The sequence below is a fragment of the Oncorhynchus mykiss genome, chromosome 2, assembly GCF_013265735.2.
Source record: "Oncorhynchus mykiss isolate Arlee chromosome 2, USDA_OmykA_1.1, whole genome shotgun sequence".
Classification (NCBI taxonomy): domain Eukaryota; kingdom Metazoa; phylum Chordata; class Actinopteri; order Salmoniformes; family Salmonidae; genus Oncorhynchus; species Oncorhynchus mykiss.
In genome coordinates, this window is record NC_048566.1 from 33,544,412 (window position 1) to 33,568,404 (window position 23,993).

Here is a 23,993-nt window from a genome sequence, read left to right on the forward strand (position 1 = left end):
TTTGTCAACGTTAGTCAGAATGTTCAATGAACATTTTCCTACTGACTGGGTGAAAACAAATTGCCTAAGGTATCTGCATACAGACATGAATCATTCATATGAATGGATTTCACTGGTGACCTCTCACCTTTGAAATGAATGTGCAGTTATTTTGAAGCTGTCCCATTATATATATACACTGCTCAAAAAAATAAAGGGAACACTAAAATAACTGAATGAATGAAATATTCTTATTAAATACTTTTTTCTTTACATAGTTGAATCACACACCTATTATCAATGGAAATCAAATTTATCAACCGATGGAGGTCTGGATTTGGAGTCACACTCAAAATTCAAGTGGAAAACCACACTACAGGCTGATCCAACTTTGATGTAATGTGCTTAAAACTAGTCAAAATGAGGCTCAGTATTGTGTGTGGCCTCCACGTGCCTGTATGACCTCCCTACAACGCCTGGGCATGCTCCTGATGAGGTGGCGGATGGTCTCCCGAGGGATCTCCTCCCAGACCTGGACTAAAGCATCCGCCAACTCCTGGACAGTCTGTGGTACAACGTGGCGTTGGTGGATGGAGCGAGACATGATGTCCCAGATGTGCTCAATTGGATTCAGGTCTGGGGAACGGGCGGGCCAGTCCATAGCATCAATGCCTTCCTCTTGCAGAAACTGCTGACACACTCCAGCCACATGAGGCCTAGCATTGTCTTGCATTAGGAGGAACCCAGGGCCAACCACACCAGCATATGGTCTCACAAGGGGTCTGAGGATCTCATCTCGGTACCTAATGGCAGTCAGGCTACCTCTGGCAAGCACATGGAGGGCTGTGCGGCCCCCCAAAGAAATGCCACCACACACCATGACTGACCCACCGCCAAACCGGTCATGCTGGATGATGTTGCAGGCAGAAGAACTTTCTCCACGGCGTCTCCAGACTGTCACGTCTGTCACATGTGCTCAGTGTGAACCTGCTTTCATCTGTGAAGAGCACAGGGCGCCAGTGGCGAATTTGCCAATCTTGGTGTTCTCTGGCAAATGCCAAACGTCCTGCACGGTGTTGGGCTGTAAGCACAACCCCCACCTGTGGACGTCGGGCCCTCATACCACCCTCATGGAGTCTGTTTCTGACCGTTTGAGCAGACACATGCACATTTGTGGCCTGCTGGAGGTCATTTTGCAGGGCTCTGGCAGTGCTCCTCCTGCTCCTACTTGCACAAAGGCGGAGGTAGCGGTCCTGCTGCTGGGTTGTTGCCCTCCTACGGCCTCCTCCACGTCTCCTGATGTACTGGCCTGTCTCCTGGTAGCGCCTCCATGACCTGGACACTACGCTGACAGACACATCAAACCTTCTTGCCACATCTCGATTGATGTGCGATCCTGGATGAGCTGCACTACCTGAGCCACTTGTGTGGGTTGTAGACTCCATCTCATGCTACCACTAGAGTGAAAGCACCGCCAGCATTCAAAAGTGACCAAAACATCAGCCAGGAAGCATAGGAACTGAGAAGTGGTCTGTGGTCACCACCTGCAGAACCACTCCTTTATTGGGGGTGTCTTGCTAAATGCCTATAATTTCCACCTGTTGTCTATTCCATTTGCACAACAGCATGTGAAATTTATTGTCAATCAGTGTTGCTTCTTAAGTGGACAGTTTGATTTCACAGAAGTGTGATTGACTTGGAGTTACATTGTGTTGTTTAAGTGTTCCCTTTTTTTTGAGCAGTATATATATTTTATATTATTATATATATATTATTTTATATATATATATATATATTATATATATATATATATTATTATTATATATATATATATATATATATATATATTATTATTATATATATATATATATATATATATATATATTATATTATATTATATATTATATATATATATATATTATATTATATTATATTATATATATTATATATATATATATATATATATATATATATATATATATATATATATATATATATATATATATATATATATATATATATATATATGGCTCCCGAGTGGTGCGGTGGTCTAAGGCACTGCATCTCAGTGCAAGAGGCGTCACTACAGTCCCTGGTTCGAATTCAGGCTGTATCACATCTGGTCGGGATTGGGAGTCCCATAGGAAAGCACACAATTGTCCGAGTTTGACCGGGGTAGGCCATCATTGCAAATAAGAATTTGTTCTTAACTGACTTGCCTAGTGAAATAAAAGTTACATTTGACTTTTTTAAATTAAAATATCCCTGCATACATTTGAGTGTACAGGTTGAGGGCTCCCCATTATTTCTCCATACATTAATGTATCTATTTCATAACTATACATTATCTAGCCTCTCAAATACTGTATATTCATCAATATTCCCCAGATGATTTCCCAAAATTAGCACCTGCCTAAGTAAGATTGTTGGATATTTCTTGGATAAACGTAATCAGACAAGAGTTCTCAACAATACATTAATTTATTTTCGTCTCTCCATTTTAGTTCTCTCTCCACACCTGTCTTCTCTTTCTCTTAATCTCTACATCTCCATTCTCCTTCTCCTCCACCACCCCTCTTTTTACCTGTTGATTATTCCTTTAATTTGGGAGTCTTTCTCCACCTGCTGTTGCCGTAGCCTCCTCTCGCTGTCCTCCAGGCGACTCTGGTATTGTGAGAGGATCTTACTGGTCTGCTGCTCCTGGGAAAGGAGCCTCTTCTCATACTCCTCCAGCTTCCTGTGGGACATGATCAGTCGCTCCTTCAGGGAGTGGATCTCCTCCTCGTATTCCTTTACCTGAGACAGACAGAGAGAAGAGAACGCATTGGGAAATAGAAAATGGTTGAGCAATTGTCATACACGTCGACAAGTCACCATGGAATATGAAGGCAACCACATTGTTGTCCAGTGTTCACTAAGGTCTAAGGCACATAGTTTATCCCTTTTCACTTGCTCACTATGCACAAAGATCTAGCTATATCTGTTATGAAAATAACTCCAGAAGGGAGTATATTGAAAAAATAAAAATAGTTAAGCAATTGTCATACTGTTTATTAGCAACACATGACTAAACAACCAACAAATGTTCCTGGGGGTTGACTGAACACACCTTCACTCGGACAAAGAAATGTGGTAATGCGGTGTCTGCGGTCAAATATGAATATACGAGCTAAAAGTTTGTTTATTTTCAATGACTCACTGTTGTTCAAGTTCATCCTCAGCAGTTTCTAAATTATTCATAAATAAGTGTCTCGGTACCATCTGCTCTCCACTGATAGACTTGACTTGCACTTCCCTGACATCTGCACTGTGCATTACCAAGGAGATGTGACTCAGATCAGTGTTACGGTTCTCTAGTCTCACAGTTTGCTGTGGAATATGCTGCTAAGTCGAATTCTGCATTCCTTTGAGGCATCGTTTTGTTACTGTCGATTTCCTAGAAGATTGCGATTTCAATGCCAAAGCTACAGTATATTGTTAAGACAATTATCTACTGTTTTTTAATATATACACATTGCAAATGTCAAATTTAGGCTACCATTCTTTGTGTTGTAAAAGCTGTGGTGGGAGAGATGTATCTACCCTGTCTAAGCGAGACTCATCCATGCTTTTGGAGTACTCCTTCAGCTTGAACTCCTCACGGTCGATGCGGTTAGCCTCCAGAGTAATGTCAGCGGAGAGGTGAGGCATGTTGGAGACCCAGGCGACTGTTCTCTCATTGGCCGGAGTCGGGGGGTTAAGAGTCGAGGGCGACTGGCCAGAACCCTTGGGGAAAAAGACAAAAAGCAGATATGACGAATATGTACTAGTACTAGCAGTGGTGTGTATTCATGGGTGCCAAGGGAAGCCAGACTTTCACCAAAAATTGAACAAGAAAAGATAAAATAATTTATCTTTCGTCTCTCTGTGTTTCATAGTTATCCTTCAATTCGCAAGAGGCTGAATATATCTCACTGGAGAAAGCATTCGAGCGAGCAAAACACTGCCCCTCTGTCTCTGTATGTGTAGGCCATCTATCTGATGCTGTCTGGCCCAAAAGCGTATGACATTGTTGCCGGACGTAGCATTGAATACAAGGGAAGCAAACGAGCATTTGGCTTTCCTTGATAAAAAAAAGTAAGAAAATAGCCAATCGGCGTTGCGCTAAACTGAGTGAGCTCAACTGAATGGTCCTGGCGCATAAAATATAAATGTCAAGGGAAGCCAGTTTGGATTTGGCATCACTCCTATCAAATCGCATTGAGAAACAACTTGAATTGTTGAATCTCGTTGTGTAGTTGTCCTCCGGTGGCTATCTAGCTAAAGTTGTCCCTTTTCTAAATTGGCCATGGATGGAGATAGGGATTTGGACTTGTGGTTTTAATTAATTCTCCGAACTGGCCAATGCTTATAACGGTAATTCTGATCCAACTATTAATTCAGACATTGTGCCCCTGGCCTGAGAGGATGGAAGTTCAATATGTATCTAATTGTAGAAGGCTAATGTTAACTAGCTAATGTTGATCATGAAAGAAAGTTAGGCTAGCGTGCAAGCATTTTAGCCAGGTAGCCTAGCCTACAAAAAATAAAAGCGTGTACTGTATGACAGAGTGATAGACTATTTTATCAACATGAAAGAGAGAAGGATGACATTGGCGTTTCTCTACAAGTAGGGTGAGTCATCATGTGTTTTAGACTTGCACATGCTGTGTTGTCATGTGTTGCTGCCTTGCTATGTTGTTGTCTTAGGGCTATCTTTATGTAGTGTTGTCTCTCGTGTCGTAATGTGTGTCCTATATATATATACATATACACACACACACACACAGTTGAAGTCAGAAGTTTACATACACCGTTTTTCGCAATTCCTGACATTTAATCCTAGTAAAAATGCCAGTCAGGATCACCATTTTATTTTAAGAATGTGAAATGTTAGAATAATAGCAAAGAGATTTATTTTATTTAAACTTTTATTTCCGTTCAAATATTTTTATGTACAGTGCCTTGCGAAAGTATTCGGCCCCCTTGAACTTTGCGACCTTCTGCCACATTTCAGGCTTCAAACATAAAGATATAAAACTGTATTTTTTTGTGAAGAATCAACAACAAGTGGGACACAATCATGAAGTGGAACGACATTTATTGGATATTTCAAACTTTTTTAACAAATCAAAAACTGAAAAATTGGGCGTGCAAAATTATTCAGCCCCCTTAAGTTAATACTTTGTAGCGCCACCTTTTGCTGCGATTACAGCTGTAAGTCGCTTGGGGTATGTCTCTATCAGTTTTGCACATCGAGAGACTGAAATTTTTTCCCATTCCTCCTTGCAAAACAGCTCGAGCTCAGTGAGGTTGGATGGAGAGCATTTGTGAACAGCAGTTTTCAGTTCTTTCCACAGATTCTCGATTGGATTCAGGTCTGGACTTTGACTTGGCCATTCTAACACCTGGATATGTTTATTTTTGAACCATTCCATTGTAGATTTTGCTTTATGTTTTGGATCATTGTCTTGTTGGAAGACAAATCTCCGTCCCAGTCTCAGGTCTTTTGCAGACTCCATCAGGTTTTCTTCCAGAATGGTCCTGTATTTGGCTCCATCCATCTTCCCATCAATTTTAACCATCTTCCCTGTCCCTGCTGAAGAAAAGCAGGCCCAAACTATGATGCTGCCACCACCATGTTTGACAGTGGGGATGGTGTGTTCAGCTGTGTTGCTTTTACGCCAAACATAACATTTTGCATTGTTGCCAAAAAGTTCAATTTTGGTTTCATCTGACCAGAGCACCTTCTTCCACATGTTTGGTGTGTCTCCCAGGTGGCTTGTGGCAAACTTTAAACTACACTTTTTATGGATATCTTTAAGAAATGGCTTTCTTCTTGCCACTCTTCCATAAAGGCCAGATTTGTGCAATATACGACTGATTGTTGTCCTATGGACAGAGTCTCCCACCTCAGCTGTAGATCTCTGCAGTTCATCCAGAGTGATCATGGGCCTCTTGGCTGCATCTCTGATCAGTCTTCTCCTTGTATGAGCTGAACGTTTAGAGGGACGGCCAGGTCTTGGTAGATTTGCAGTGGTCTGATACTCCTTCCATTTCAATTTTATCGCTTGCACAGTGCTCCTTGGGATGTTTAAAACTTGGGAAATCTTTTTGTATCCAAATCCGGCTTTAAACTTCTTCACAACAGTATCTCGGACATGCCTGGTGTGTTCCTTGTTCTTCATGATGCTCTCTGCGCTTTTAACGGACCTCTGAGACTATCACAGTGCAGGTGCATTTATACGGAGACTTGATTACACACAGGTGGATTGTATTTATCATCATTAGTCATTTAGGTCAACATTGGATCATTCAGAGATCCTCACTGAACTTCTGGAGAGAGTTTGCTGCACTGAAAGTAAAGGGGCTGAATAATTTTGCACGCACAATTTTTCAGTTTTTGATTTGAAAAAGTTTGAAATATCCAATAAATGTCGTTCCACTTCATCATTGTGTCCCACTTGTTGTTGATTCTTCACAAAAAAATACAGTTTTATATCTTTATGTTTGAAGCCTGAAATGTGGCAAAAGGTCGCAAAGTTCAAGGGGGCCGAATACTTTCGCAAGGCACTGTATATTATTGAACAGACACAAGAATGGTGTATAGGTATAAAATTCTTATCTAAACATAAAAGAGCAGACAGAAACAACAAGACCCAGAGTTCTAGGTACAAAACAAATACAAAACACGACATACAGAACAAGGACAGGTAGAAAGAGGGTAGATGTCACCCCCCCACTTATTCCCCCCCTTTATCCTCCCCCCTTATTCCCCCCTATTCCCCTCCTGACGGGGCCAGCACATGCTGCCCAAATTAAAATATTACAATTGAGAGTTCGTTAAGATGTACAAATTCACAGCGCCGACTGGTCCAAGTAAGAGAGGAAAGGCTGCCAGATTTGATCAAATGTTGATAATTTATTGTTCAGAATATATCTAATTCTTTCTAAGTGTACAGTGTTTGCCAATTCGCTGAGCCATGAATTGGTACAGGGCGCTTCCCTCCTTTTCCAAAACAACAAGATTCATTTTTTTGACGAAATGAGACTGTAAGAGATTAGTTGTTTTGGGGGGTTGGTTAATCCGTTTAGGGAATCAGAGACACTCCCAGGATTATCAGAAGCGGGTCTGGGTCTATTGAAGTCTACAGAACTTCAGAGAGGATACTAAAAATTCCACACCAATAACCATACAAGCTAGAGCATAGGGCAAATAAGTGGAGTAGTGTACCCTGCGCAGCCTGACATTTATAACACATAGGGGATGTATCAGGAAATATCCTAGTTTGATTTGGAGTAGTGTAATCTGTGTAATACCTTGAATTGTATGAGACGATGTCTGGAGTTAATGGAGCAAGTGTGGATATACTCCAAGCCATCTTCCCAGTCTGCCACAGAAATGTCAGTCCCTAGTTCTTCCTCCTATTTTGACTTAATGGCATCTGTAGAAGGTGTGCTAACAGATTGAAAAGCGTCATATAGACGAGATAACAGTTTGTCTGAGGTGGGGCATATTTTTATGCATCCGTCAAACATGGAAGGTTTAGCATTCCCAAATGTTGGGAGGTGTTTTCTAACAGTCTCTAATTTGTAGGTATCTGAAAAAGTTACTTCTGTGAAGATGATAAATTTCACTCAGCAGCTCAAAGGAAGCAAAGGTCCCTTCTATGTATAAATCCCCTATGGTACTTATCCCTAACTCTCCCCATCGCTCAAAGGTGTTATCAAGGTTAGAGGGGGCAAAGGAGGGATTCCTGGTGACAGGGAGCATGAATGACATTGGTCTAAGCTCAAAGTGGACTTTAATTTGCTTCCAGATCGAACTGTGCTATGTATAATAGGATTGTTACGATAAAGTGACATCTCCAGATTGACAGGTGACAAAATCACAGTGCCTATAGAGAAGGGGTGACACTCCTCACGCTCCATAGTAAGCCAGCTGGATGACGGAAGTGCGTCATCCAGTAGAAACGTAACAACGCGGAGGTTACCGGCCCAATAGTAAAATATAGAATTTGGGAGAGACAATCCTCCTTCCATCTTGGATTTACAGAGGTGTTTTTTTTTACCTATCCTGTGTGTTTTATAATCCCAGATGAAAGGATTGATAATTGAGTCCAGTTGTTTATGAAAGGATTTAGGTATGAATACTGGGATGTTCTGGTATAGGTAGAGCAGTTGTGGGAGGAAGGCCATTTTAATGGCATTAATTCTCCCGAGCAGAGAAATTGGGAGAGTTCTCCAAAATTGTATGTTTGCCTTGAGTTTTTGCATCAGAGAGGGGAAATTCTCTTTAAATAGTGAGGAGTATTGTTAGGTAACTACAATTCCTAGGTAGGTAAATTTTTCTGAAGATAACTTAACTGGAAGATGTTCTAGCCAAGAGGTGTTTTGCAACCATATGGGCATTAATTCGCTCTTGTTCCCATTTATTCTGTATCCTGAGAAGGTACCAAACAAATTAATCAGATCAAGAATAGCTGGAATACTAGCTTGGGGTTGTTACATAGAGGAGAATGTCATCTGCGTATAGGGAAATCTTATTTAGAGTATCTTTAATATTATAGCCATGTATTGCTGCATGAGATCTCATCGCCTGAGCGATTAGGGCAAAGAGCATAGGCGACAGCGCACAACCCTGCCTTGTCCCTCTGTAAAGGTTAAATCAGGGCGACAATGATTGGTTAGTGAGTATTCTCGCACAGGGGTTCCTATAAAAAAATCTCCAATATTAAATGTATGTAGGACCTTGAATAGATAGGACCACTCAACTTAGTCAAAGGCCTTTTCGGCATCAAGAGATATAACGGCAAGGTCCACGTTAGGTAACCTCTGAGAATACATGTTGAAGAGACGCCTGAGATTTAAGAATGAGTTTCTGTTAGGGATAAAGCCGGTCTGGTCCGAATTGACCAATTAAAGTGCCAAGCCTGTTAGCCAGAGTTTTTGCTAAAATCTTTTGGTCTATATTATGGAGGGATATTGGTCTGTATGATCCTACCTCTTCCGGATCTTTCCCTTCTTATGTATAGCTGTAATGAACGTCTCATCCAAAGTAGATGGGAGAGCGCCATCCTCATTGGCCTGATGATTCACAAAGTTAAATCTGCATCTGGGGAATTACTCTCTTCCCCCAAAGACATCAATGACAGATTCCGTTAGTTTTATGAGACTCTATAAACATCTAAAGCGGATCCTAACCCCTTAATTATGCAAAACATTAGAAAAAAAATTGAATAAAAATAATAAACACATTGTCTGGCTGATGCCAAAAAAGCACCCTTGCTGAGATCGTTTAATACGGTTTCACCCGTTAGGGTATAGTATGGATTCGAGACCATGAACAGACCCGAACACACAATGACAAGGCACTCTAACCCGTACGGGTATTGGTGTATATTCCTGGATAAACTTCTCTGCGTCCAAAACCGAGGAGACCAAATCTTCTCACCGGAAGGCATTAATTCTGAGTCTTGCAGGGAAGAGCAAGACTGGGCGAAGATGGAGTTTGTAGAGTTTGGTCATGACATCTCTGTAGCCGGCGCGATGATTTGCCACATCGGGCACATAATCCTCATAGACACGGAAGGGGTGCCCTTTATGTAACAGATTACCCCTCATTCGAGCCTCGCGCAGGATAAGATCCTTGGTCTTGACACTGTGACAACAGATGATTACTGGACAAGGACATTGGCCCGGTCCAGTCACTGTGACAAGGGCGCGATGTGCACGGTGCGGGGATCCGAATCCAAAACATCCGGTCCCATTGCATCCCTCAATAGCATGGTGAAGAAGTTGGTGGGGCGAGAGCCAGCCTCCACTCTCTCTGCCAGACCAACAATGCGAAGGTTATGACGTCTGGATCGGCCATCCAGGTCGAACACTTTCACAGAAAGCCTCTGCACACTATCCTGCAATGACGTGAATAGCTTCTCTAACTCGTCTATCCTACCAGCGTTGAATTCAGAAGCTTTCTCAAGGTCCACAATACTCTGGCCCTGCGAAGCGACCGTTTGAACGGTGCTCTCGATTTTGGTGTCCAGTTCAGCAATAGTAGCCTTAAGATCCTCAGCTATAGCAACAAGTTGTTCTCCCAAAGCCAGGGTAAATTCTGTAAGTGTCACGTTGTTACCTGTGTCTTCAGAAATGTCTGTCTCATTGTTTGGTGGGGAGCAGGCCTCCGATGTGGATTTATTGTCCTTTGGTCGCTTATTACTCTGCATTTCCAAATAGAAAGTTACAACATTGTATTAGAAAGCAACGTTTGTTGTAAAAAGTGCCATAAAGTAGGTTAAGATAGATTATTTAGCAAAAAAGTTAAAGGAGCCTCTCACACACAGCCGTTTACTCCAACATGCTAGCTTCACCCCCCAACTTTTATTTCTTTCATCACATTCCCAGTGGGTCAGAAGTTTACATACACCATCTAATTCAGTGTAACTGAGTCAGGTTTGTAGGCCTCCTTGCTCGCCTATGCTTTTACAAATTCTGTCCACACATTTTCTATAGGATTGAGGTCAGGGCTTTTTGATGGCCACTCCAATACCTTGACTTTGTTGTCCTTAAGCCATTTTGCCACAACTTTGGAAGTATGCTTGGGGTCATTGTCCATTTGGAAGACCCATTTGCGACCAAGCTTTAACTTCCTGACTGATGTCTTGAGATGTTGCTTTAATATATCCACATAATTTTCCATCCCTCATGATGCCATCTATTTTGTGAAGTGCACTAGTCCCTCCTCTAGCAAAGCACCTCCACAACATGATGCTGCCACCCCCGTGCTTCATGGTTGGGATGGTGTTCTTCGGCTTGCAAGCTTCCCCCTTTTTCCTCCAAATATAACGATGGTCATTATGGCCAAATAGTTATTTTTTGTTTCATCAGACCAGAAGACATTTCTCCAAAAAGTACGATCTTTGTCCCCATGTGAAGTTGCAAACAGAACAGACAGAACGCGTCTCCTTCTTGAGCAGTATGACGGCTGCGTGGTCCCATGGTGTTTATACTTGCGTACTATTGTTTGTACAGATGAACGTGGTACCTTCAGGCGTTTGGAAATTTCTCCCAAGGATGAACCAGACTTGTGGAGTTCTACAAAAATATTCTGAGGTCTTGGCTGATTTCTTTTGATTTTCCCATGAGTTTGAAGGTAGGCCTTGAAATACATCCACAGGTACACCTCCAATTGACTCAAATGATGTCAATTAGCCTATCAGAAGCTTCTAAAGCCATGACATAATTTTCTGGAATTGTCCAAGCTGTTTAAAGGCACAGTCAACTTAGTGTATGTAAACTTCTGACCCACTGGAATTGTGATACAGTGAATTATAAGTGAAATAATCTGTCTGTAAACAAGTGTTGGGAAAATGACTTGTGTCATGCAAAGTAGATGTCCTAACCAACTTGCCAAAACTATAGTTTGTGTTAACAAGAAATTTGTGGAGTGGTTGAAAAACGAGTTTTAATGACTCCAACCTAAATGTATGTAAACTTCCATAATCAAACCCACAAATGCTGATGCTCCAGATTGTCTAAAGAAGGCCAGTTTTATTGCTTCTTTAATTAGAACAACAGTTTTCAGCTGTGCTAACATAATTGCAAAAGGGTTTCCTAATGATCAATTAGCCTTTTGAAATTATAAACTTGGATTAGCTAACACAACGTGCCATTGGAACACAGGAGTGATGGTTGCTGATAATGGGCCTCTGTACGCTTATGTTGATATTCCATTAAAAATCCGTCGTTTCCAGCTACAACAGTCATTTACAACATGAACAATATCTACACTCTACTTAGGATCAATTTGATGTTATTTAAATGGACAAAAAAAAGTTATCTTTCAAAAACAAGGACATTTCTAAGTGACCCCAAAATGTTGAATAAATAAAAAAAATGGTGCTGGAATAGTTGAGGCAACTCCTGTTTTCTTTGCGTCTTGTGGTAACTTTCCGTGGTTCTAAATCAATAGTTGTTTAGTGGTCCGAAAATGTTGGAAACATTAACTTGATCATGCAACGGTTTGTTACATGCAACATGCTTTGTGGACTTCGCCAGGTGTGATTGAATTTATTCTACCACTGTGTCTTCTTATTAACTAGGCCTTAGGCTGATATATCAGGGTCGCCAGGCACATTAACTAACAGGTTATAGAGCAAACAAAGCAATTATCACAACACATAAGTTGTAATATGGCTTTTTTTTCTGACTTCCCCAGTGGTTTTACCCACGCACCACTACTATGTACTACACACATGAGGGGGTGACCCTTGCCCCTATTTAATCATACAGGTCACTGGGACTCTGGGGTTGGTCAGAAACAACTGAGCAAGAGATAGCATTGTTGAATGGAATTGAGAGGTGTGTTGGAATTGTTACAGTGGGGCAAAAAAGTATTTAGTCAGCCACCAATTGTGCAAATTCTCCCACTTAAAAAGATGAGAGAGGCCTGTAATTTTCATCATAGGTACAGTTCAACTATGACAGACAAAATGAGAAAAAAATCCAGAAAATCACATTGTAGGATTTTTAATGAATTTATTTGCAAATAACAAAAGTTTATCTCAATACTTTGTGAAATACCCTTTGTTGGCAATGACAGAGGTGAAGTCTTCACAAGGTTTTCACACACTGTTGCTGGTATTTTGGCCCATTCCTCCATGCAGATCTCCTCTAGAGCAGTGATGTTTTGGGGCTGTTGCTGGGCAACACGGACTTTCAACTCCCTCCAAAGATTTTCTATGGGGTTGAGATCTGGAGACTGGCTAGGCCACTCCAGGACCTTGAAATGCTTCTTACGAAGCCACACCTTCGTTGCCCGGGTGGTATGTTTGGGATAATTGTCATGCTGAAAGACCCAGCCACGTTTCATCTTCAATGCCCTTGCTGATGGTAGGCTTTGATACTTTGGTCCCAGCTCTCTGCAGGTCATTCACTAGGTCCCCCCCATGTGGTTCTGGGATTTTTGCTCACCGTTCTTGTGATAATTTTGACCCCACGGGGTGAGATCTTGCGTGGAGCCCCAGATCGAGGGAGATTATCAGTGGTCTTGTATGTCTTCCATTTCCTAATAATTGCTCCCACAGTTGATTTCTTCAAACCAAGCTGCTTACCTATTGCAGATTCAGTCTTCCCAGCCTGGTGCAGGTCTACAATTTTGTTTCTGGTGTCCTTTGACAGCTCTTTGGTCTTGGCCATAGTGGAGTTTGGAGTGTGACTGTTTGAGGTTGTGGACAGGTGTCTTTTATACTGATAACAAGTTCAAACAGCTGCCATTAATACAGGTAACGAGTGGAGGACAGAGGAGCCTCTTAAAGAAGAAGTTACAGGTCTGTGAGAGCCAGAAATCTTGCTTGTTTGTAGGTGACCAAATACTTATTTTCCACCATAATTTGCAAATAAATTCATAAAAAATCCTACAATGTGATTTTCTGGATTTTTTTTCTCTCTAATTTTGTCTGTCATAGTTGAAGTGTACCTATTATGAAAATTACAGGCCTCTCTCATCTTTTTAAGTGGGAGAAGTTGCACAATTGGTGGCTGACTAAATACTATTTTTGCCCCACTGTATATAATGCTCTTTTCAGAGTGAGAGAAAATAACAGTGACAGCTATGAGCTTGTTGTCAGACTTAAGGGTAGATTGAACTACACAATAGAGTACAGTAGCCTGCATACCTGTTTGCTGATGGAAGGTTTCAGCAGGTGCTGTTGCTGTGGTTGTTGCTGTTGCTGCTGCTGCTGCGATTGCTGTATGGTCGTTGTAGTGCCTCCCTGTGGCCCCTGGCTCTCCCTGACAGAGCTCTGCTGGTGGGGCAGTCCAGGGGCTGTGTTGTCTTTGACCGACAGCTGTTGCCGCGGTGCCTGTTGCCGACCTCCGTAGCCCGACTCTGGCGATAGGTTGGCACTGGGCGGTCGTGTCTTAGCGGATGGTGTGGGAGCAGCAGCCGCACTGACAGACAGCTGATGGGAGGTCTGTGATTTGACGCGTTGAGCGGAAGGCGGGGCGATGGAGCTCTGGCGCGTGGGCTGGACTGTGGAGGGGGGTGTGGCCAGGGAGGAGTGGGAGGTACCAGTCTGAGAGGCCATGCCCATCTGCTGTTGCTGTTGAAGATTATCCTAACAAGGGCAATTAGAGAACACCAAGTTATCCTGGCCTTCAACCTGTTTCAGATGTTTACATTATGCTAATTCTAGTACCATAATTTCCGGACTATAAGCCGCTACTTTTTTCCCACGCTTTGAACCTCGCGGCTTATACAATGACGCGGCTAATTTATGGATTTTTCCCGCTTTCACAAGATTCATGCCGCCAAAAAACTGAGCACCGTCACATAATGTGACGTAAATCGAGCGCGCTCAAACTTCCCATCATTCTGATTACGGTAGTCATTTTGTCACCCTCATCATGGCAAAGACACGGAGAAATGCATATGATGCAGCTTTCAAGTTGAAGGCGATCGATCTGGCTGTTGGAAAAGGAAATAAAGCTGCTGCACGGGAGCTTGGCCTTATTGAGTCGATGATAAGACGTTGGAAACAGCAGCGTGAGGAACTGACTCAGTGCAAAAAGACAACAAAAGCTTTCAGAGGGAAGAAAAGCAGATGGCCCGAACTAGAAATGAGCTTGAAGACTGGGTCAACACACAGAGAGCAGACGGCCGAGGTGTTTCAACTGTGCAGATCCGACTGAAAGCCAAAACAATCGCCACCGCAATGAAGTTTGAGGATTTTAGAGGTGGACCATCGTGGTGTCTAAGATTTATGAGACGTAAAGGCCTGGCCATCAGGGTACGGACGAGTCTGTGTCAGCAGCTCCCTCCCGACTACAAGGAAAAAGTTTCAAACTTCCGCAAATTCACTGATGCAAAGATAGCGGAGCATTCCATCGGCCCGCACGACATCATAAATATGGATGAGGTTCCTCTGACGTTTGACCTGCCTCTCACTCGGACTGTCAACAGGAAAGGCGAATCATCCGTCACGGTGAAAACACCTGGGCATGAAAAAACGCACTTCACCTGTGTTCTGAGCTGCACGGCATCGGGAGAAAAGCTTCCACCGATGTTGATTTTTAAACGCATGACGATGCCAAAATAAAAATTCCCGAAAGGAATTGTTGTGAAAGTCAACAAGAAAGGATGGATGACGGAAGACCTAATGCATGAATGGCATACGGAGTGTTACGGCAAGCGACCGGGAGGATTCTTTCACAAGAACAAGGCATTGCTCGTGTTGGACAGCATGAGGGCCCACATAACAGATTCTGTGAAAGAAGCCATCAAGAGGACAAACTCAATTCCAGCTGTGATTCCTGGGGGCACAACAAAGTATTTGCAGCCACTCGACATCAGTGTAAATCGTGCATTTAAGGTGGCGCTCCGTGTTCAGTGGGAGGCTTGGATGACAAGTGGGGAGAAATCCTTCACTAAAACGGGCCGCATGCGAAGAGCAACTTATGGTCAAGTCTGCCAGTGGGTCCTGACAGCGGGGAGCATTGTCAAAAAATCCACTATCATCAACGGGTTTCGAAAGGCTGGACTGCTGCGTGTTGAAGAAGGCAGCATGAGCTCAGCGGGGAATTTGCCTCCGGATGAAAATGACGAGAGCGACAATGAAAACGATCCAACATCGGATGAAGCAATTCTGAGGCTATTCAACTCCGACACCGAATGAGATGACTTCAGTGGTTTCAGTGCACAGGAGGAGGAAGATAGTGACCAATGACTTTCTTGGTAGGCTACTGTTTACTGCTATTTTTTTACATTTTTGTTACAAGCTGTGTTTCGTTAAAGCCTATTTATTTTTGTTACAAGCCGTGTTTCGTTTAAAAGCCTATTTATTTTTGTTACAAGCCGTGTTTCGTTAAAGCCTATTTATTTTTGTTACAAGCCGTGTTTCGTTTAAAAGCTTATTTATTTTTGTTACAAGCCGTGTTTCGTTTAAAGACTGTGTAAAGTTCATTTGTTTCAATGTACCGGTAGGCACATATGCACTTATGTGCATCTTATTTATGTACAAAATACATGTTTTTTTTTATTCAGTGGGTGCGGTTTATATTCAGGTGCGCTTAATAGTCCAGAAATTACGGTAATGTAGGCTACAAACAAATGTTGACTTAAATTATTATCATGTAGGAGAGACAAAAAGGCTAATTTGCACAAAAGTAGAACACGATTGTAAACACGTTCTTGACCTTAAGTTAATCCATACCTGCCCGTGCATGGACAGTTGCCGCCGTGCGTAATCAGCCCTGCTGTAGTCGTCACTATAGCTGTGTGAGTGGATAATGGCTGGCTGCCCCAGGTGCCCTGCCCCGGTCCTTAGGGTCGACAGGTCCTCGCTGCGGGAGAACCCCCCGTGGGCGAACTGGGGGATGTAGGCCTGGTGCGAGCCACCGGGGTCAGGCTCCGGGGCCAGGAGCAGGGGCGGCGGGAGATGGGCCCTGCTGTGCTGGTGGTGAAGGTGGGGTCCATCTGCAGTGCCGGTGGCCAGGTGAAATAGGGGGTTCTGGAAGGAGAGCGGGTATCTCAGGGCGGCGGCCTGCTGCTGCTGCTGCTGGGACAGCGAGTCGGTGGTGGTGCCCATCTGGCTCAACTGGCTCAGCCGGAGGCCCCCTGACATGCTGGATCCCCCCGAGCCAGCCGAGTGGCGGCCCCCGGCCCGGAGCTGGCCGCTCAGGCCTGAGCCCAGGCCTCCTCCACCCTGGCTGCTGAGCCCTCCGAAGCTGCCCATGCCGGTGATGGAGGCCTGGGAGGAGTTGAGCATGGCCACCGACTGCAGGTTAGACACGCTGTTCATTGTGGAGTCCTGGAGGTCCATCATAGATATACACTTTATTGACACTGAGCACCTAGACTAGATTGATATAGCTAACACCCTTGTGTGCCCAATTCTAAGTGCCAATAAGTTGATCAAGTGTTTTATCTATTGAGAGGGGTGGTTGTATGCCTGAATTGCATGTCCCATGACTTACCACTAAGGTACATGCATCATTTTCCTATGAGCGCATAGCTGCCATACTATCCTGCAGTCGTCTGCCAGACTTGGCTACCACATGGAAAGGAGATGTGCAGTTTACATAATTTCCTGTAGAACATGGCTCCTAACATATCTTAATGCTATCAAAACTCTAGAATTCAACTAACCTTGTGGTCTGGCTCGGTGATATCGGAGCTACTGGTGCAGTAGGCAGGGCTGGATCGGGCCAAGGGAGGGCGGGTTACATAGAAAACGTCTTTGGAGGCTCGATGTGGGTGATCGCGCTCTTGGAAACTCAGCTGAGCATGAGCACGAGACGGCATGACCCCCCCACCGGACACACCAGATGTAGGGGAAGGCAAGCGAGTGATATCTATGGAGCTTAAGAAAGGCAACAACACATGGCAACAGATTGGAGAAGACGATGACAAGGTTATAGGTGTATTACAAGTTTGTATAAAAGCCACAACCCAACTACAGCCTTATGGCAGGAAAGGCAAAACCGTTACAAACGTACCAACCAACCATCCTCCTAGGGCTGGTTTCCCCAACACAGATTAAACCTAATCCTAGACAAAAAAGTATGTTCAACTGAAATTCTCCATTCAAAGTGCTTTTTTTGTCCAGGACTATACTTAACCTGTTTCCAGGAAATAGGCCCATAGGATTAAATAAAGCCAGGGCACTACCTGTTGAGATCCTTCATCATGAGATTCTGAAACTCCGAGGAGACTCCCCTGTGGAAGCTGGGTCGTGAGAGCAGCCTCTCCGTCTGTCTCTCATGGACTCTATCTGTCTGGTTCTGGTGGCTGGGCTGCCTCTGCAGGTGGGGGTTGCGCAGGGCCATGCTGATGTCATTCAAGAGGCGGGGCAAGGGACCCAGTTTGATAATGGCATCCTGTGGGTTAGGGTTAGAAGACTGACATGAATACAAGTTAGCAATGGCAATAGGAAAAGCATTCAAATGGTTCAATTGTTGAAGTATCTTATTCTTGAAAATTGCAAGTATACTTAATCATTCCATTCATTCTACTGACTCATACTTTCAGATTACTGGTGTGTCAAGACCATACATAGTTATTTTATTGTCCTGAGTCCTAATTGGACTTATTCATTATTGAATAACACCACATTGGTTATCTGTAACTTGTACTTTTTTATTGGTCATATGTTGTAGAGGTTATATTGTCAATATTTACCCTGATCCTCCCTACCTTGCTGAGCTGGGCCATGACCTCCCAGAGGAGGCTGTGCAGTATGGACAGCTCCCTGCCCAGGTCGATGTAGCCCTCGAAGCCCCCCGCGTTGCTCACACTGTCCAGGTTGGAGATCTCATAGAGGAATTGTTGCATGGAGCCCCACTCCATCTCTAAGAACTCATTCATAAAGCACATGTACTCCTCTTTCATACCAAATCTGAGGGAGCGAGAGAGAGTGAGAGAAGAAGAATTGTCAAAATGCTGTATACTCACGGAGATTACATCATTGGCTGGTTTCCCGGACACAGAATTAGCCCAACCCTGGATTAATAACTAATAAACACTTTCAATGGAGATTCTACATTGAGCACGCTTTTTAGTCCAGGATTAGGCTTAATCTGTGTCCTGGAAAAATACGAAATATTACAAAAGTTTTAGCATAAGCATAACATTATAAGTTGTAGTGAATGAATGAACTGACTTGGAGAAGTTGGCCAGGTTCTGCACCACTTTGGAGATGAGGCTGAGCGTGCGAGATGTCTGCTCGTCTGGGTACTCCTGGGTCAGGTTGAACAGGGAGGGGGACATGACGGCCGGACACAGGAAGCGCAGGAAAAGGGAGCCGCTGATTAGGCGGTCTGCGATGTCCTCCCTCCCCCTCTCCGCACAGCGCACCCTCCACGAGGCAAACACCTCCTTCAGCTCTCGAGGAAACACACTGCAGAGAGATACAAATATTCAGTGTGTTATTATCATTTGATAGGATATTCTGCTTTAGTCAGGCAGTGTATCCCAACAACTGAATGCAAATCTGGTGTTCAACAAGCAAAATTCTGTAAATAAGTCTTTGGTCTTTGGTCTACTGACCAATGGGAGTTGACGATTTTGCAGAGTGCCAGTTCGCAGCACATGCGGAGATTGGCTTGGTGATCTGGAAGGACAGAGGGTGGTGTCCTCATGGGGTCCACCTCGCAGTTCTCTTCTGATTCATACAGTGCCCTTATGAACTCCCCTGAAACAAACACAATATCACTGACCATTAGGCAAACACAGAAAGATAATGAATATATCACAGCAAGAACAGTTCAACAACATGTATTGAGTGATTAATGTGAAGCATACGAAGGCCACACCTATTGCATCCTTGAGGTACTTATGTCCAATCAGCTTGAGGTACTCTTCTATGGCTTTGGTGGCCAGAGTGTTCTCTCTGAAGATAAGGTGTTCTCGGTCAATGAATCTATCTACCTCACACATCGCCATGTCCGAAAGAAAATCCTGGGAAAAAACAAAACGTCAACATAGCATAGACTTTCTTTTTAAAACATTCAATTATAATCTATTGGGTACTCTCAAATTCAATTTTGAGGATATAACGCCTTTCCTGAGGTCAGAATGTAATTTGTTATCTCTTTTGGCTTATGGTTTGGTAAGGAAACCAAGAAGTAGTCAAACTAGTGTTCATTTTGTAGTTCATAGTGCCTTAAAGATAGAATCCGCAGGTTGTGGGCGCCTCCATGCCGCCCCACTTCTTCTGTTGTGTTTTCACTTTGAACGAAAACAAGGGGATGGAGCCCTGAGCCGCCTTGGGCTGGCTTTCTAGGCAAGGTGTGTCTTCGCACTAAATCCTATCTACTCAAACAACCCTGCTGCCATGCTCCGGAGCTGGAGAGGAAGTGAAAGTCACTTGCAAGCTACAGTCGCCAGAAACAAATACAGAGCAGACGAAGCAAACAAGCTAGCTAACTTGTTTGCAGATAAACTGTCCTGGTAGCAGGGTCAGCATTTTCAGAAAATGTAGACAGAAACAAGCATCATTCTCAGTTCTTGGATCTGAATAAACTCGACCCCAAAAGAGAAAAAGAAGCACAAAAAAGACTGCTCATGACCAATCCAGAAACCGGATAAACATTGGAATTAATTTTGAAAGGTGGAAGAGTGTTGCCGAAATGGCCTCCTCATGAACAGGTAGGTAAGTGTTGGGTTGCGTTTTTAGACTGGGTTTTTTAGCTACATTAGCTGCTAACCTTAGTGTGTTCAATGTTCAAGCTTGCTAACATGGCTACTTAGCTAGCTGACATCTTTGTATTTGGACTGTTTTGTACTCAAAGAATCTAATGATAACTAGCTACATCATGTATACACTGCATAAACCACACAAGATGCCCAATGCCTTTATTTCAACTAGCTAAAGCTAGATATGCAGATTGTTGACATGATAGTGTGTTTGGTTTGTAGATGATAATGCTAGCTAGCTAGATGGTTGACAGCATTTTCAACCTAGGACCACCCAAACAATGCATCATCTAGCTATACATTTGGTACATTGCCATCACACAAACATGTATTTCTCAGGGAGATACTGGTGGAGATAGTCTGATTTTGAAGGGAACCTGAGGTTGTAGAAGTTGTGGTTGTGGAAAATTCCAAAAGAGAGGTAAAAAATGCTATGGAATGTTTTGTTACGTTTTGTGATTCAATAATAATTTGATTGATAATCGACCAATGGAAGCGATGTTTGCCTGTTCAGCACATCTTCTACATAGCATGGCATTGAGCCCTACCATGAACTGCCCAAATTCAAGGACTGAATGAATATCCAGTGTGGCCAGTAAAGTAAACAATGGCCCGTCTGCATGACATATTGGTAGAACATGGGCCATCAAGTAATAGGATGGTTACATTAGCATGACACATGTTACACTGGTTACATCACAACACCACATCCTATGTATTTAAAGAATACGGTTATGACACTGATCTATTTGGCAGTAATGCCCCCCCCCCCCCCCCTACTCCTGTTCCATCAATATTATGTTATCAAATCAAAAACAGCATTTATCTGGTATATACACAGGATACAGTGAGGTAGGTGTATACAGGAATATGACCTTGCATTGTACCGTGTACTACTGAAGTAACAACTTCAGTTTCATGCCAATACTTACCTTTGCTTTCCCTGTGCTCTGTAGTATATGGACCAGCGCACAGGCCACCTCTTCTTTACTCTTCACGCTCAGTAGAGGCTCCAGCACCGCACACAAAGTCCGGTAGTTATTGGTAACATACTCGGCAAACTCCTTGTACAGCTCCATGGGCAGGATGCTCATGGTCTGGTAACGGGACTTGAGGCGTAGGGAGGCATTGATGATCTTGCCCCCTGCTTGCCCCTTGGCCAGGACGCTAGGCTGGATGACCGGGTACCACTGCTCCACAAACTGTCGGCCCGTGATGCTGGAGATAGGGATACTGACCAGTCCCAGGTATGTGCTCTTTTCCTGATAGAAGAGGGGAAATAAGGCATAAATCAGAGAAACTTAATGTGGGACTTTGTGGTCAAGAGTTATGGGGCCTGGGCCTTTAAGAAAGAGGAGAAAAAGAGGATAGTAATGAAACTAAAGTATATTTATTTCCACGCCTAATCATTGGGCAAGTTGCTGTCATTAAACCACAGCTTTAACCAGCCTGCAAAAATGTCATTTTAACCAGTTTTATCCAGTTTTGCACACTTGTGAGAGAGTTGTCCCTTCACCTTGCGTCTCTTCTTGTCAGTCTCCTTGTAGAGATGAAGGCGTAGGTTGCGGACGGCTGGCAAGTTGTTGAACTCAAAGTGCTCACCCCAGAACACGGTGTCAGTCCGGGGCTTGCTGGTGGTGCGTGCGTAAAGCATGTCGTCCAGACAAAGTTCGCAGTAGTAGCGCTTCTTGGCGGGAAGTTCCCGCGCCTCGATGATCCAGAGTTTCAGCACGTTGTCCACCCTCCGACTGTTGTCCTGAAGAGGGTTCGAAGAGAGGGTGGCAAAAGGACAAGGCAGAACAGGGAGGAAAGAAAACCAAAGGGGAAAAGACCAAAGAGAAAAAGAAAGCCAAAGGGAGAGGGAGGGTTGAGTGGGTTAAGAACAGTGGTGTAAAGTACTTAAGTAAACATGCTTTAGTAGTTTTTTGGGGTATCTGTACTTCACTATTTATATTTAACTTCACTACAGTACATTCCAAAATAAAATAATGTACTTTTTACTACATTTTCCCTGACACCCAAAAGTACTCGTGACATTTTGACATGAAAATGGTCCAATTCACACACTTATCAAGAGAACATCCCTGGTCCTCCCTACTGCCTCTTATCTGGCGGACTCACAAAACACAAATGCTTCGTTTGTAAATTATGTCCGAGTGTTGGAGCGTGCCCCTGGCTATTCGTCAATAAAAGAATACAAGTGTGCTGTCAAGATTGCTTAATATAAAGAATTTGAAATGGTTTATACTTTTACTTTTGATACTTAAGTATATTTTAGCAATTTCATTTACTTTTGATACTTAAGTATATTTAAAACGAAATACTTTTAGACTTTTACTCAAGTCGTATTTTACTGGGTGACTTTCACTTTTACTTGGGCCATTGTATATTAAGGTATCTTTACTTTTACTCAACTATGACTATTCGGTACCTTTTCCACCACTGATTAAGAACAGTCTAAGAGCAATATGCAAACATATGTACTGGAGATAAATTAGATAACACATATGTACTGGAGATAAATTAGATAACACATATGTACTAGAGATAAATTAGATAACACATATGTACTGGAGATAAATTAGATAACACATATGTACTGGAGGCATGAGAGACAGAAAGTGGACGTGTGATTGGTAATGTTGCAGCAGAGAGCTGCATTTTCTGAACATGTTTACAAAAAGCCAACTATGTCTGAAATCCCCCCATGGGAGGAGAGCGTGCTGTGCAGATTGCACAGAGTGATGTTTTAGTCAGGGGTGAGTCATTTTAACTAGTCTGAAATGCCACTGGATCGCTCAGCCTTGGCTTAGCTCAGCTCTTAATACCAAATTTCGACTGCTAAGTATATCACCAATTTTCCAAAGTTGTTATTTCTTAAGTACTCCATTGGTATGCCGCCTGACAATAAATGCAGACGTCCGCCGATACAACCCTTTCAACTGTTCATCATGAATTTCAATAGGAAGAAGAATCAAGAGCGTCTGTCTGCCCAGCGACGGTTGCGAAACCTAATGAACATCCTGGTCTCTATCGACGTCGCACCTCGTCTTATCTCTCCCATCATCTATCTGGTTGGAGATTCATGCGGGTGCAGAGGGTATTTTGCAGCCCCCGTGTCGAGTCCTTGGAGCCCCGTGATTCAGGCCAGGAACCCTGCAGTCACAGCATCTGGATGAGTCAATCCACTCGGGCTGATGTTTCCTCTCGGTTTGCCTTAATAACTGCAGCTCCCTTGCTGCCATCGAGAGCAGTTATCTGTCCCACGTAATGGCTCTTTTGATAAGAGGGAGGGGAGGGGAGGGGAGGGGAGGGGCCTATTACGCAGACCTAGGAGATCAAGCTGAGCTGAAATTAGAAGATCTGTTTTAATCAACCGCATCTAAAGTGCTGAGTTTGCGTCTTTTTAGTCCTTTATTGAACTCGGATGATGGTGTAGAAGTGCTGTGTTTTAATATGTACTGTATTTGATCACTACACATTACAGATACAGACAAACAGAGAGCACATGGAGGTTACAGTAAACAAAATGAGGAAATGCTCAGATTGACACAGACATATTGAAGACAGGGGAGAAGGAGAGAAGCACTGACAGACAGAGAAGTAACTTAATTTCTCGTCCTTGTTTCCCCACCTTGTTGGGTTTGACAGCTCTCTGAAGATTCTCGATCCATTTGTCTCTCTCTGCACCCGAGCGACATGCAAAGCACTTGGTTCCTGAAGCCGTAGTCACCTGAGGTTACCAACGGTAACATCAACAGCCACAACCATTAGCAACTTGGGAGAAGATGACAAGTGGCAT

The 23,993-nt window shown here is 43.3% G+C and overlaps 1 protein-coding gene across 7 annotated transcripts in view; it reads right to left on the reverse strand.

The window, feature by feature from the left end:
- syngap1b (synaptic Ras GTPase activating protein 1b) overlaps positions 1-23,993 on the reverse strand; it is a 67,956-nt gene that overhangs the window by 21,377 nt on the left and 22,586 nt on the right. For 5 of the 7 annotated variants that reach the window (XM_036946417.1, XM_036946405.1, XM_036946399.1 and 2 more), the window contains 13 exons: positions 23,826-23,924; positions 21,708-21,947; positions 21,124-21,453; positions 19,309-19,453; positions 19,043-19,187; positions 18,657-18,893; positions 18,191-18,392; positions 17,666-17,874; positions 17,144-17,357; positions 16,209-16,805; positions 13,674-14,114; positions 3,562-3,744; positions 2,564-2,775 (listed from right to left, as the gene is read on the reverse strand). In XM_036946417.1, coding sequence (XP_036802312.1) covers positions 2,564-2,775; positions 3,562-3,744; positions 13,674-14,114; positions 16,209-16,805; positions 17,144-17,357; positions 17,666-17,874; positions 18,191-18,392; positions 18,657-18,893; positions 19,043-19,187; positions 19,309-19,453; positions 21,124-21,453; positions 21,708-21,947; positions 23,826-23,924 — 3,254 coding nt within the window. The remainder of the gene's footprint in view (positions 1-2,563; positions 2,776-3,561; positions 3,745-13,673; positions 14,115-16,208; positions 16,806-17,143; positions 17,358-17,665; positions 17,875-18,190; positions 18,393-18,656; positions 18,894-19,042; positions 19,188-19,308; positions 19,454-21,123; positions 21,454-21,707; positions 21,948-23,825; positions 23,925-23,993) is intronic. The other 2 variants (XM_036946398.1, XM_036946389.1) reach the window with 2 other exon arrangements.